Source organism: Chionomys nivalis, chromosome 7 (assembly GCF_950005125.1).
Source record: "Chionomys nivalis chromosome 7, mChiNiv1.1, whole genome shotgun sequence".
Taxonomy (NCBI): domain Eukaryota; kingdom Metazoa; phylum Chordata; class Mammalia; order Rodentia; family Cricetidae; genus Chionomys; species Chionomys nivalis.
The window spans coordinates 95733329-95747255 of NC_080092.1; the positions used below are offsets into that span (position 1 = coordinate 95733329).

At 49.7% G+C, this 13927-nt stretch overlaps 1 protein-coding gene across 2 annotated transcripts; it reads left to right on the forward strand.

Moving 5' to 3' along the window:
- Positions 1-11: 11 nt before the first annotated feature.
- On the forward strand, positions 12-12594 carry Kctd2 (potassium channel tetramerization domain containing 2). Of its 2 annotated transcripts, XM_057775611.1 has the most exons (6): positions 14-475; positions 2041-2149; positions 4910-5001; positions 8530-8625; positions 10377-10502; positions 11642-12594. In XM_057775611.1, the coding sequence occupies exons 1-6, from the start codon at positions 137-139 to the stop codon at positions 11669-11671; spliced, it is 792 nt and encodes a 263-aa protein (XP_057631594.1). In that variant the 5' UTR covers positions 14-136; the 3' UTR covers positions 11672-12594. The 2 variants fall into 2 exon arrangements, with proteins under 2 accessions (XP_057631595.1, XP_057631594.1); XM_057775612.1 differs by lacking the exons at positions 10377-10502; positions 11642-12594 and adding an exon at positions 8893-10370 and having other exon boundaries at positions 12-475.
- Positions 12595-13927: the final 1333 nt, after the last annotated feature.

A 13927-nucleotide genomic window follows, 5' to 3' on the forward strand; every position in this document is an offset into this window, starting at 1 on the left:
CTGCGTATCGGGGTCCCTGCTGGTTGGGGGCGCTCCCGTCCCTCTCCCCCTGCCCCACCCCCGCCGATGGGCCGGCCCGGCTCTCCCTGCCGAGGAATGGGCCGGCCCGGTGGCGGGCGGGCAGCGGCGGCCCAAGATGGCGGAGCTGCAGCTGGACCCGGCGATGGCGGGGCTGGGAGGGGGTGGCGGGAGTGCGGTAGGCGACGGGGGCAGCTCGGGCCGCGGACCCCCCAGCCCTCGCCCGGCCGGCCCCACGCCCCGCGGACACGGCCGCCAGAGCGCCGCCGTCGCGCAGACGTTGGAACCGGGGCCCGGACCTCCGGAGCGGGTAGGGGGCGGCGGGGCGGCCCGCTGGGTTCGGCTCAACGTGGGCGGCACCTACTTCGTGACCACCAGGCAGACCCTAGGCCGGGAGCCCAAGTCCTTCCTCTGCCGCCTGTGCTGCCAGGAGGACCCGGAGCTGGACTCGGACAAGGTGCGCCCCGCCCTCGGGCGCGCCCCCGGGCTGTGGGACCCCCCCCTCCAGGCTGGTGTTTGGGTCTCTGGGACGCGTTTCCCTCCAGCAGGCCCTGCAAACCCGCGCTCGAGTCCACTTTTGTCCCCCGGGTTGGCACCTGCGGCCTCAGAAGGAGCTCCCCTCCCCATTCTCCCCATCTTCGGGCACACTCCAGCATCCCTCTGCACCCCGCCCTTTGCTCAGCAACTCCTTCCAGGCGCCGTCCACCTGCACCCACGGGAGCCCCCTGAGTATTCCCCTCACGTTCGCTGCCTCTCCCAAGGACCCCACCTTCTCATATCTGCACGAGTTTTTCCCCTGGCTCCCGTGCAGCCCCCGTTGCTGGTGCCAGATGCCTTCAGAACTGGGTCAGGGTGAACGACCACAGCTTTGTCACTTTCCCAGGACAAAGTGATAGAAAACTTGGGGCTTGACAGGTAGCGTCCACCTCCGTCCACCGCTGCAGGAGGTGCTTCCTGGCGGTGTTGCACGGCTTTCCTAAAATCCTGGTCCCAGAACTTGTATGTGGTAACAGTCGCTGTTTCGGTACATTTTTAGAAGTAAATGACTTCCTTGGAAAGATGGTTGCTTTTGCCATGCAAATCTAGACCGACCAGTTAGGACTCAGCAAATGAGTAGACTGAGGAATTCTGTTTGACAAGGTGGAGGGTTGAGGGGTGGCAAGACATGTCATTCATTTCCAGTTTGAAGTGTAACTTTTGCAGGTTCGTCTTTGAGTCTCAGATGCATTGGCTGTAGCCTTCCATGCCATAGAGCCGCTCCCGTGGTTAACAGAGTTAGACTTGGCATAAACACGGAACAGTTTCATCTGTTCTCCGATACCGAATTGATGGGAACCTAAGCCATCCTGACTAAAGGCTTCTGTTTATAGGAAGTTCTTTTTTATATACCCTCAATCTTCCTTATGGCCACACAAGCCAGTTTCTTGTTTTTTTGTTTTGTTTTTTTTACTGTAAAGATGAGTAGGATTAAAGCTGCCCAGAGCCAAGTCCTGGCAGTACCACGCTTCCTCTGGGCACAGAATAGGGTGTGTGAGATTACAGCTGGCAGTGCGGACTCCCACTGGTGTTGGCCTTGGGCTCAGGAGAGTTGCCAACAGAACGGAGGTTTTCTTAGAGTTAGGAATGTAGTCCAAGGGCATTGAAGAAGCAAAATACTCAGCACACTCAGCTGTGGTGTTTCCTTCAGTCCTTCGTTAGTAACTGGTATCCTGCAGGAGATCAAAGGCTGTTATGTCTGCCCAGCAGATAAAGGCCTAGCAACGGGGATGACTGTGCGCCTGTGACAGCCGACCTGAAATTATATAAAGCCAGCCTTCTGGCCAGTAGCCTAGCGTAAGCAAAACAGCCTCACTTTAAGAAAACAAAGCAAAGCTGGGGTTAAAGGATGGACCACCGCGCCTGACGGCCGTTTCCCAACTCACAAGGTGAAAGTTGCCTGAGTGCGCTGACAGAGTGGGAGGAAGTGCGGTTTAGGAAGGATTCCTGACAGGTTCACAGTGCCTGATTGTGCTTGGTTGACAGGACGAGACTGGAGCGTATCTGATTGACAGAGACCCCACCTACTTTGGTCCTATCCTAAACTACCTCCGACATGGAAAGCTCATCATTACCAAGGAGTTGGCAGAAGAAGGTAAGGAGACCTCACTGGGCGGCTCCAGACTTCCAGCCCCTTCGAGCTGCTCTGCAGACTTGAGTTTGTCTGGGGTCCCCACTGGACTGTGCAGGTGTAACACCATCGGAGGAGTAAGCAGGATGCCTCCAGCTCCTGGGGCTTGTCCTCCAAGCCTGGAGGAGGCCGTGCTGGGCTCTGTTCAGCTGCTGTAGTGGCAACCTGAGTTTCTCTGGTTTGCGGGCTGCTTTAGGCTTTTGAACCTGCAGAACTGATTTTATTCACTGGCAGTGATCGCCCGTAGCCTGAAGCACCACATCGCTGGCAGTCAGTTATTTTTATTTTCTCATTTTCCTTTGGATTTGCAAAAATAATATTAAGAAAGGTCTGACCTCATTTCTTTAAGGCTCTGGTCTCATGCTTCCCTGTGAAGCTGTGCAGCTGACCTAATTCATTGTCAGCTGGGTCTCCAGCTGCCTTGTCTGCTTTGTAGGGCATTTGGATTGTAAGTGGGTCTAGTCCTCCATGTAGAGGCCTATCTGTTCTCTCTGGAGGCGTTCAGGGAAGTTTGGAGTCCTTTCCTAAATCCAGGATCCCGGATCTAAACGCTCTGGATAGGAAAGCTTGTAATGGCAAACTGCTTCGTTAACGAGGATGGTGGTCAGTAACGAGAGGAACTGAGTTCTTGCTCATTCTCTTTCTTTCTCCATGAAAGGAGTCTATAAATGACCTTTAAAAAAAGAAAAAGAAAAAAAACTAGCACTCAGGAGGTAGAGGAAGGTGGATCCCTGTGAGTTTGAGGCCAGCCTGGTAAACAGAGCAAGTTCCAGGACAGCCACAGCTACACAGAGAAAACCTGTCTCGAAATAAACTAAAAAAAAAAAAGAAGAAGAAAAAAAGTTATTTCAGATCCATACTTGAGTAATAGGAAATGTGTAATGACTCCATGTGCTGGTTATCCTATCAAACAACTAGTAATAGAAAATGTGTGATGACTCCATGTGCTGGTTATTCTATCAACTATTGCCTCACAGTTTGTTTGTTTATTTGACTGTTTGGTTGGTTTTTGCTTTGTTTTGTTTTTTGAGACAGAGTTTCTCTGTAGCTTTGGTGCACCACTACCACCTGGCTTGCAGTCTTTTATGTCTTTAATAAAAACTACTTTATGTTGAGCAAGCAAGATTGGCTCAGCAGCCGACAGCTCTTGTTGCCAGACCTGATAACCTGAGTTCAGTCCCTGGTACCCACATGGTAGAAGGAGAGAATCGGTTTACAGCAGATGGTGCTCTGACCTCCATATTCATGCCCCTCCCACTCATACTTAAATGGATGAGAATGGCTTTGTTTGCTTTTTGAGATAGTTTCAGTGTGTAGTCCTGCTGACCTGGAACTCAGACATTCATCTGCCTCCCTTGGGACTAAAGGATGCCCACCACACTTGACAAAAGTAAATAACGGTTAAAAAGTAATTTTAAAAACAATTATAGGCAGGCAGTGGTAGTGCACCCTTTAATCCCAGCACTCGGGAAGCAGAAACAGGTGAGTCTCTGTGAGTTCCAGCTAGCCTGGTCTACAAAGTGAGTTCTAGGATAACCAGGGCTACACAGAGAAACCTTGTTTTGAGAGTGGGAAAAAAACAACAAAAAAAACACTATATTTTAATTATGTTTTATCACTGAATTTTGTTTCCTCCTTTCAGTCATCCCTACTTCCTTTCTCTTCTTCCTTATTTTCCTGAGAATTCTCTAAAATGTTTGGGAATAGATTGCAGATTTCATCCCATAATAATCCCTGTATTACTCTGAAAACAGGAACCTGGCGTAACCCTACTTAACATCTCGGGAAATTTAATATTGATCTGCATCTTCTTTCCGGTTTATCAGTTGTGATAATGGTCATTAGAATATTTTTTCCTAGTGTAGGATTATATATTCCATAATTGTTCTGAGATCATTGACTTTGATTACCATGAGAAGAGACATTGATTGCTCACACACACGCGCGCGCACACACATACACACTGGGGATCAAATCTTGCTGAGCAAGCATTCTGCCACTGCCTAGCCCTGATGCCCTTTTAATTTTGCTCAGCTAATAATAATTATCCTGTTAAACCAGGTGTGGTGGCTCATGCCTTTAATCCCAGCGCTCGGGAGGCAGAGGCCAATCTCTGAGTTCAAGGCCAGCCTGGTCCACAGAGTGAGTTCCAGGACAGCCAGGGATACACAGAGAAACCCTGTCTCAGAAAAAAAAAAAAAGTCTCTTATATTCTTAAGTTTCTATAAATGCACCTATCCACCAGCCCTTTTTAGGGAAAAGAGGTAAACACTGCAAGGTCAGGTGTTACCCAGTATGGCAGGTTACAGGAACTGGGTGGCACGTGGGTAGTAACGAGCAGGTGCCAGGAGGAAGCAGGAGGGATAAGATGGGAGGCAAAGAAAATTTCTGTTTTATTTAGTTTATGGTCATGCCCTATATGGCAGAGCCAAATACCTTAAATTTCCTAGAATAAAAGGGAGATGAGATTTGTGTTTGAAAAATGCAATTCTTTTTTTGTTTGTCGGGGAAAGTGTGTCTCAAGACAGGGTGTCTCTGTGTAGCCCTGGCTGTCCTGGGACTCCCTTGTAGACCAGGTTGGCCTTGAACTCACAGAGATCTGCCTGCCTCTGCCTCCCGAGTGGTGCGCCACCAGCAGCAGCAGAATGTAGTTCTCTGCAAGTCTTTTCTTGCTGTTACCCCAGTGAGCTCACACGTGTCTGACCGGTCTGGTCCTTGTTCCAGGTGTGCTGGAAGAAGCAGAGTTTTACAATATCGCATCTCTCGTGCGGCTGGTTAAGGAAAGGATACGAGACAATGAGAACAGAACTTCACAAGTAAGGTGTCTGGAACTGCTAGGGGCACAGCCTCTCCAGTGGTCGGTCGGTCGGTCGGTCGATCGGTCGGTCGGTCTGTCTCTCTCTCTCTCTCTCTCTGTGTGTGTGTGTGTGTGTGTGTGTGTGTGTGTGTGTGTGTGTGTGTGTTATGAAAACAGTGCCCTTCTCCTCAGCTAGAGGGCCACAATGGCTCAAAGTGAGGAAGTTGAGGAGATAGCAGAGATAACAGAACAGCCCCACCCCTTAGGATAGAGAGTTACTGTTCACAGGGGGTATTGGGATGGCCCCCGGCCAGTTTAGACCCACTGCTTGTTCTCAGCTTGTAGCCCAGACTGATCTCCTTCCCTTCTGCAGCAGAGCCTGTTTGCTGATGGAGCATCTGCCTCCCTCAGTATGAGAGCCCAGTCTCACTTGCTCCTCTTCTGTCCTGGGACCATCTTTAAGCTGTGATCACCTCACATCAGGTTTTGAAGGCTGCTTGCAAAAAAAATGTATGAATTGTGCAGCTGAGAAGATGGCCAGCCTCTTTTTAAAATCACACTATCTGGATTTTTATATTACCTCAGTAGATGTGATAACATCTACTGTTGAGGCGGGCAGGTGATAGAGCAGACTTAGCCTGCTTCCCATGTCATTCATCACGTGAGTGGGCAGCGACTGTCGTGTGTGAAGCCCTTGCGATTCTGTAACAGAAGGTCCTTGTGGAGCCCAGCAGAAGAGAATAGATTCTGCCTTTCCTGTGTGTAAGAAATGGCAACTCCAGATTTGAGCACCAGGCCGGTTGTGCTCCCCCGTGGCCACTGTCTGAACGGCACAGTTGCTTCTTACCCCACCTGATCCCAGTGGTGGCTCTTTTTTCCTTCATGTCATAGCCTTGGCTGTTAACACTGAAGGAAAGGCCGTCAGAACTGCTGAGCCGCTTTCCTCCGGGTGTCTGCAGAGCTAGACTTATTCTGGCCCATGCTTAGAAGGCCTCTTATTGATGTTCACAGGTAGATTTATACTTGAAACAGGAGTCTGTGTTCTCTAGTCTCTGCTGTCTTACATTTCCAGGCATATTTTGCTTTGTAGATATTTAATAAATAAATGGCTTAGATGTTTCTGAAGTCTAGCTTTATCCCCAGTTTCCCACATTCTAAAATCAACTTGATTGCTTAGTAGAAATGTTGATGTTACCCTGAATTACATAACTTGACACCACCCAGATCACAGAACCCAAATGTTGTGCACTCGTTGCCATTAATCGAGTCCTTGAGAACATCCAAGATTTCCATTTGATGGCAGCAATTAACTTAATTAGTCCTCTAGATTCTGAAGGCTTAGGACTCATACCCAGTTGGAAGCTTTTTTGTTCCAGGAATGTCAAGACCTTTTGATGTTGGTTGATCTTTCGTCTGTCCTTTTTATGGAGTGAACTCTGAGAGGAGTTGGTATTCAGAGGCTCCATCTTCCTGTGTCCTCATGCTTCTAAGGTACTCTTGGCTATGTAGATGTCCAGATACACCTCCTTCAGTGTGCATACTGTCAGTTGTACATGGCAGGCATTCAGGCAGAGCCTAAGATGTGGGGGCCCTAAGCTGACACCTTCTGCGGTACTCTTCTGTCCCGTGTGTATATGGGTAATTAATCGTTCTTTCTGAAGCCCTGGAAAGCTGACTCTGAAAGAGAAAAAGAGATTAATGGCAACTTAGATACTAGGGACTTTGGCCAGTATCACAGATGTTTTGGGATGCTCTGAATTTTGTATACAAACCTGATTGTTTCTAAAATGTGTGGGTAGATTTATGGAGAGAACCAAAGGGGAATTGTCAGGGGACTGTCTGTGTCTTCAGAGAAGGACATGTTCCCTCTTAGGACTGTGCAGTGGTTGTTCTCGTGTTAATCATTTGTCTTTGTGTGTTTGTTTGTTATTGGTTGTTTTGAGACAGGGTTTCTCTTTTTAGCCCCGGCTGTCCTAGAATTCGCTCTATAGACCAGGCTGGCCTCAAACTCAGAGGTCCCTGCCTCTGCCTCCTGAGTGCTAGGATTAAAGGCGTGCGCCAGCATCACCAGGCTTACTGTTTTGTCTTTTAAGGTGCCTGGCGTGGAGCCCAGGGAACCTCACAAATACGAGATGGTGACTGCTGCTGAGGCCGCACTCTCAGTCCCAAAAGACACTTTTTTATTTCTGTGTTTCGACTTGCAGCCTCTTTGTGCAGTCCCAGCTGGCCTGGACTCTCAGTCCTCCAGCTTTAGCCTTCTGAGTGCTCGGATTACAAATGTGCTCCAGGCCTACCAAAGCTACTCGGAAATCCTAAGGGGTCGGGAAGCTCTGCCAGGAATACAGACAAATAAGTAAATGTTTCTTTTCTGTTATCCCACACCTCTGTAACCAGAGTGCACTGCTAAACATTGCCAGCTTCCTGGTAGCATCAGCAAAGGGGAACCTAATGAGTGTTTGTACAGTATGTGTTTTCTCCTTGATATGATAATACATTAATATGCAGTTGCCAGTGTCAGGTAGCATGCCGTAATCGCAGCACATGGGAAACTGAGGCAGGGGCAAAATCAGGAGCCTGCAACCAGGTTGGGATAAATAGTGTGTTCCAGGACATCTTGAACAAATTTGTGAGGCATGGTGGTGTGTGCCATTATCACAGCACCTGGGAGACAGAGGAAGATGGGTCTGAGTTCAAGGCCAGTCTGCTATACATAATGGACAGGACAGGATGGGACTACATAGTAAGAGCCTTTCTTGAGAAGAGAAAGGGTGAGGCTGAGCAGATGGCTCAGTGCTTAGAGTGCATGTGGCAAAGGACTGAAGTTGGTCCCAGCACCTGTGTGGGTGGCTCACAGCCACCTGTAACTTCAGCTCCAAGGGAGCCCACATCTTCCTTTGGCTTCCATGGGCACCCAGAAACACATGGTATACATATACATACACATAAATTTATCTTTTTAATTTCAAAAAGGTCATTCCCATAATCATTTATATCCAGTACGAAGCATCAAAATATGGTGTGCATTTTAGCATCCAAATCACATAGAAAACACTTAGAGGGGCTGGAGAGATGGCTCAGCAGTTAAGAGCACTGGCTGCTCTCCCAAAGGACCCAAGTTCAATTCCCAGCACCCACATAGCAACTCACACCTGTCTGTGGTTCCCGTTCAAAGGGATCCGACATCCTCATACAGAATATATAGGCAAAACACAACTGCACATTAAATAAATAAATCTTAAAAAAAAAAAAGAAAGAAAGAAAGAAAACACTTAGAAACCATGTGACTTTCCTGCTCCAAGTGACTGGGGAGAGCTTGCTCTTAAGTGTGCCAACACAGCTGCACACACAACTGTCCCTCCAGAGTTCAGGGTTATTGGACGCATCGATTCGTGTCCTTGGGGCTTGCTTTCTGTTCTTGTAGCTGATGAGTTCTCACTGAACCCACAGTTGTTTGGAGAGAGAGGTAGTGGGTGGTCTGAGGCAGCTGCGGGTGGTGGGGTCCATGTGGGGTCCCTGTGTTGCTGTCCTAGCCTGCCTGTTGTTGCAGGGCCCCGTGAAGCATGTGTACAGGGTCCTGCAGTGTCAAGAGGAAGAGCTCACCCAGATGGTCTCCACCATGTCTGACGGCTGGAAATTCGAACAGGTATATTTCTCAAAGAGCAGTGCCCCCTCCTCCTCCCAGGGAGTCACAACCAGCCAGTCAGTAGCCCTGGGAGTGGGAGTGGGTGAGGCGGGAACCCCATTTCAGGATTAGGAAAGAGCTCCTTGGTGTACGTCAGCAGCACGTGGTGGTTATGAGGAGCTGGGAGGAGGGTCTCGTTTCTGGTTTCACATCCAGAGTCTGAACTCACAATGCCCAGGGTCATGGAGTACAGACCCCAAGCACCTCCGTTTGCCTTCCTTTCCTCAGGCATTCCCTTCTACAGTGCCGTGCTGACTTCATTCCGTGAGCCTTAAAGAAGGCTGACTTCAACAGGAGCTTACAGTTCCGGGTGTGTGGCCCTCAGGTGTGCTAGGAGGGGACCAGACACAGGCACGGGCCAGGGTCATTTCCCAGCGCATCTTTGGCTTTGTGCTTAGAATAGAGGTTATGAAAACAAAGTCCCTGGGACCTGAATTTTACCATTTCTTCCATTAGATGGCAGCCTAGCTCGTTTTCTGTTGCCTCAGCTCACCGGAATGAGATTTTGTGTGGAGTTGAGAGGCAACTGAACTGTTCCAGAAGCTCCCTTACAGAGCGCAGGCTGCAGCTTGTCTAAGCACTGTGGGCTCATAGCTGGAGGCAGAACCAGCCCTGTGACATGGGTCTAGGGCCTATTATCACAGCTCTTTTCTCTGACACATAATCTATTCTCTGCCAAGGTAGTGGATAATTTTTAAATGTTATCTGTTAGTGTTCTCATAGTCCTGAACCATGGCCTCTTACGGTCTAGGCAGGTGCCCTCTAGTCCTCATATGGACTCTCGCTAATGTCCTGGAGGAGGGGGGTCTGTTCTTACTGCCTCCAAGGTGTGGATGATGAAGTGGATGTTGTGCCCAGACTTGTCCCAGCTTCAGGCCTTGCACTTATGAGGCCACATTTGTTCTCTGCCAAGTTTCTCCGTATGCAGATTTCCAATTTTTTTTTTTTTTTGGTTTTTCGAGACAGGGTTTCTCTGTGGTTTTGGAGCCTGTCCTGGAACTAGCTCTTGTAGACCAGGCTGGTCTCGAACTCACAGAGATCCGCCTGCCTCTGCCTCCCGAGTGCTGGGATTAAAGGCGTGCGCCACCACCGCCCGGCTGCAGATTTCCAATTTAGAGTTAAATGCCAAATTTATTTCCTCAAAAGGGTTAAAATACCATGGCATGTAGCCTTTGGTGGCTGTAGAGTCTGGTCTGGAAAAAGAGCCAGTGGGAGCAGGCAGGGCTGATGGGAATGCTGGCAGAAATACTCCTCATGCTGACATGGAGTGACCGTGTTGACGCTCCTGATGCCTCTGGGCTGCTGAGGACAGGAGGGAACTCAGACTTTTCTTCTCCATTGGGACACCTGGGTTAGGATCCACTTACTCCCCTGGACCATGGTTGCCCCCTTGGAAGCATAAAACTGCACAGTCCAGTTGAGGAGGGTAGGACTCGTGTGGTACTGGGGTGCATTTTTCCTTGGTTTGATTGGTTTTTTTGTTTTGTTTTGTTTTGTTTTGAGATAAGGTCTTACTAAATAACCCTGGCTTCCCTGAAACTATGTAGACTAGGCTAGCCTTGAACTCAAGGGAAATCTGCTTAACTCTGCACCCCAAGTTCCCAAGTGCTGGGATTAAAGATGTACGCCACCACACCTGTCCCGGAACTTGAGTGTTTTAATTAAGCCCCTGCTTATATGGGTGTACAGTCACCGCCCTCCTGTTTTGTCAGCTGATCAGCATTGGCTCCTCCTATAACTATGGAAATGAAGATCAGGCAGAGTTCCTCTGTGTTGTCTCCAGAGAACTAAATAATTCTACCAACGGCATCGTCATAGAGCCAAGCGAAAAGGCCAAGGTAAGACATGGCTTCCCCAGGCTGCCCTGTGCCACCTTTGTGCACAGCCTCTCTCCAGCTTTACCTAAGCTGCCATTGGGTCATTCCACTCCTCCAACTACAAGTTTTCTCCCATGTTCTCTTGGATGCTGGATTTAAATCAGGATTAGTAGGGCCTTGGGAGGTAGTGGGCATAGCCAAATCGGTGAGCTCCGGCGTCAGTGAGAGACCTTGTCTCCAAACAGAAAACCAGATGGGCTGAAGAGTGATAGAGCAAGATGTCCAGATGGGCCTCTGGCTGCCACACCAACACGCACACCCACAGACACACATTTGTACCGCACCAACATGCACACACACACACACGCACACATTTGTACCACACCAACATCCACAGACACACACATTTGTGCCACACCAACATGCACACCCACAGACACACATTTGTGCCACACTAACACGCACACCCACAGACACATTTGTGCCACACCAACACGCACACCCACAGACACATTTGTGCCACACCAACACACACACCCACAGACACATTTGTGCCACACCAACACGCACACCCACAGACATGCAGTCAATCAGGATTCATGATCAGTGGTGGGAACTGTGCTGGACAAGGGCAGTTTCTGCATCTTGCACTAATGGCGCGTCTCAGTGTTGCTAGCCTCAATCAGGTAGCGTCTGCCTTGCTCCTTGACAAACCATTATTCCCTTCTCTTCTCCCACTGTGCCCCACAAACACACATTACACACTGTGGAGAACCTGAGCATGTGACCGTGAACTGCTTTCTTTAACTTAGAAGACTTTGTTTCCACAGCACAATGCCTCTGTCCACGACAGCCTTGCTGTATTTGGCAGGACAGCCCTTTGCGTTCAGGCACACAGTGAGGTTGAGGCGCCGAGCCTGCCTTGGCCACAGGGGCTGACAGCAGAATGTGAGCTGCCCACAGGGCCAGAGGAAGCAACTGCAGGATTTTGAAATTTTAAGATCGTTATTATGATGTCTAGCTTACTTCACTGACATCAGCTGTATCCTGTGTTTCAGTCCCCACACACTCCATGTTGGTGCTGGAGAACCAGCCTGGCCCTCGGGGCTTCTCTTCCCTCAGCAGTTGCTCATCCATCTTCTGCCATCTTCCACTTTTAGATTCTTCAGGAGAGAGGCTCTCGGATGTAAGCAGAGAATCTGAAGTTCCATAACCCTGAAGGCAAGAGAGCAATCGGCCGAGCAGCTCTGGAGGGAAATCTTGCACCTGTACAGTAACTGAGCTACTGCAAAGTGAAGCTGTGCCTGGTCCCAGAGAAGAGGTGTCCGCCCAAACCAGAGGAGCCCCACCCGCCTCGGACGAAGACAGTGCACCTCTGGCCACACAGTCCCTTTTCAGAAACCTGCTTTTGTTTCCTAGCCAGTGTTACGGCAGACCTCCACAGCAGCATCTGGGATGGGGAGCTGGGGGAAAGGAGGAGGGTCTAGTTCCTGTAAACCATCTAGACGCCAAGGAAGCTAGAGCAGAGGAAGGAGGCTGGTTCTGACCTGGGCTCTGGTCTCAGCCTGCCTGTGCCGTGATGGACGTTGGCAGCTGCCGTGACCATTCTTCCTTGACCTAGGCATTCTTCGAGGTTGCCTGCAGAAGATTCCAGCCTTAGTGCATTGAATCGAGGTTTTGGGTACAGAGTAGAGTTGCCGGAGGACCCACAATCCTATGAACCGAGCCTCAGGGCAGGAGGATGAGGTGTCCTGTGCTGTACTTGGAGGGCAGTGGTGGCTGTTTCTGGTTCTGAGCACTGCCCTGTCCCCACAAGTGGCTTCACCTGGTGTCTGTCCCTCCGTGGGGCCCCACGTAGCCCAGCCTCACACAGGAGGTTAAAGGCTGCGGCATCCTAAGCAGTGCTGGACAGATGACGGTACTAAGTTGCTGCAATTGCCTCTGCAGCCTTTTCTTACCTGGTTGGCCCCGTCTTCCTCCCCCAGCTTCTTGAATTGAACCAAAGAGAAAGGACTTTGTGGACCCTCTGTATGGCTTGGGGTGAGGAAGGCTGTTTCTTTGGAAGCTGCCAAATGAGTCATATTGTCATAGTAAAAGTGGTGGTGTTTTGTGATCGTCTCTTGAACATGCACTGACTGATATAGGTGATACTGTGTCTCTCCTTGATTTCTAATCGTGGCAAAGCAGCCCTGTGGCATCACCCCCAGCCGTGTGTGTGTGTGTTTACATGCAAGGTGGCAATCCGTGTACTTCTTGCATCTCCGACCTTCCCCCCCACACACACATATACACTTACTCTTGGGCATGCAATGTTGTCAAGCATTTGCAGTGTTGTCTGAGCCTTGGAATCTTTAAGCATTCATGGAAGACCAGGGTCTCCTTTGTCTTTCCTAGACAACTCTGAACTGTGACATGTACAAAACAGGGAATGCTGCCTCGGGATTTACCCAGGCCCAGCAGCCATGGGTGCTTTCAGCACCAAGACTCTCCGCATTCACCGTGTGCGGTGGCCCATGCCTTTCATCCAAGCATCTAGGAGGCAGAGGCAGGTGGATGTCAGTTCCTGGCTGTGTGTGAGATTTCTCAAAGATCTCCACATCCTATAGCTCAGCTATTTACCAGGGGATGAGGGTAGTGACTTCTAGGAGGGTGACATTCTGTGTCCATGTCACTAGATAAAGTCCTACTTGGATTATTTAAAAAATTCTTAACATCGGGGACTACCAGATTGCACATAGTAAGGCTGAGTAGAGCTTGCTTGCTACTTGTCTTTTATTTATGGGGGAATCACTCATGCCATGGAACCCATGTGAGGTCATAGGACCTACAGGAATCAGCTCTCTGCTTCACCAATAAGGTTCTGAGAATCAAACCCAGGTCTTCAGGCTTGGCTGCAAGGCCTTTACACTCTGAGCTGCCTCAGCAGCCCACAAGTAGAGCGAGCTTGCTTGCTTGCTTTGTTTTTTTAAACAATTCTTGAGTTTACTTTTTTCCTTTTTGTTTGTTTTTGAAGACAGTTTCTCTGTGCAACAGCCCACCTGTGGCAGGTCCAGGTCCTTCCTTCTGGGCTGAGCTGCATCCAGCAGGGTGAGGGGAGGAGAGGGCACTGGGTTAGTTACACAGAGGCGGGCTCAGTCGTGGCACATGTACATCGCCAAATCTGTTATTAAAGGACCGGGGAACAATGGATGTGATTGACATTTATCTGACAGTGACCTGGGCTGTGTCAGGTGCTCTGGATCCAGCTGCTGTCTTCTCTCGGTATCTCAAGCAGGAGGGTTTGCGACCCTCAGCCCTGCACCAGGCTGATCACACACACTGGTGCCATCAGGGGAGACACCTTGGCAGTGTAGGCGAACTTCCCCGAGACAGAACTCTGAGGGGACGGGTTTAGAAGGCTCTCGTGGCAACAGGAATCTGAGAAGTGGTGAGAAACAGAAAACAGT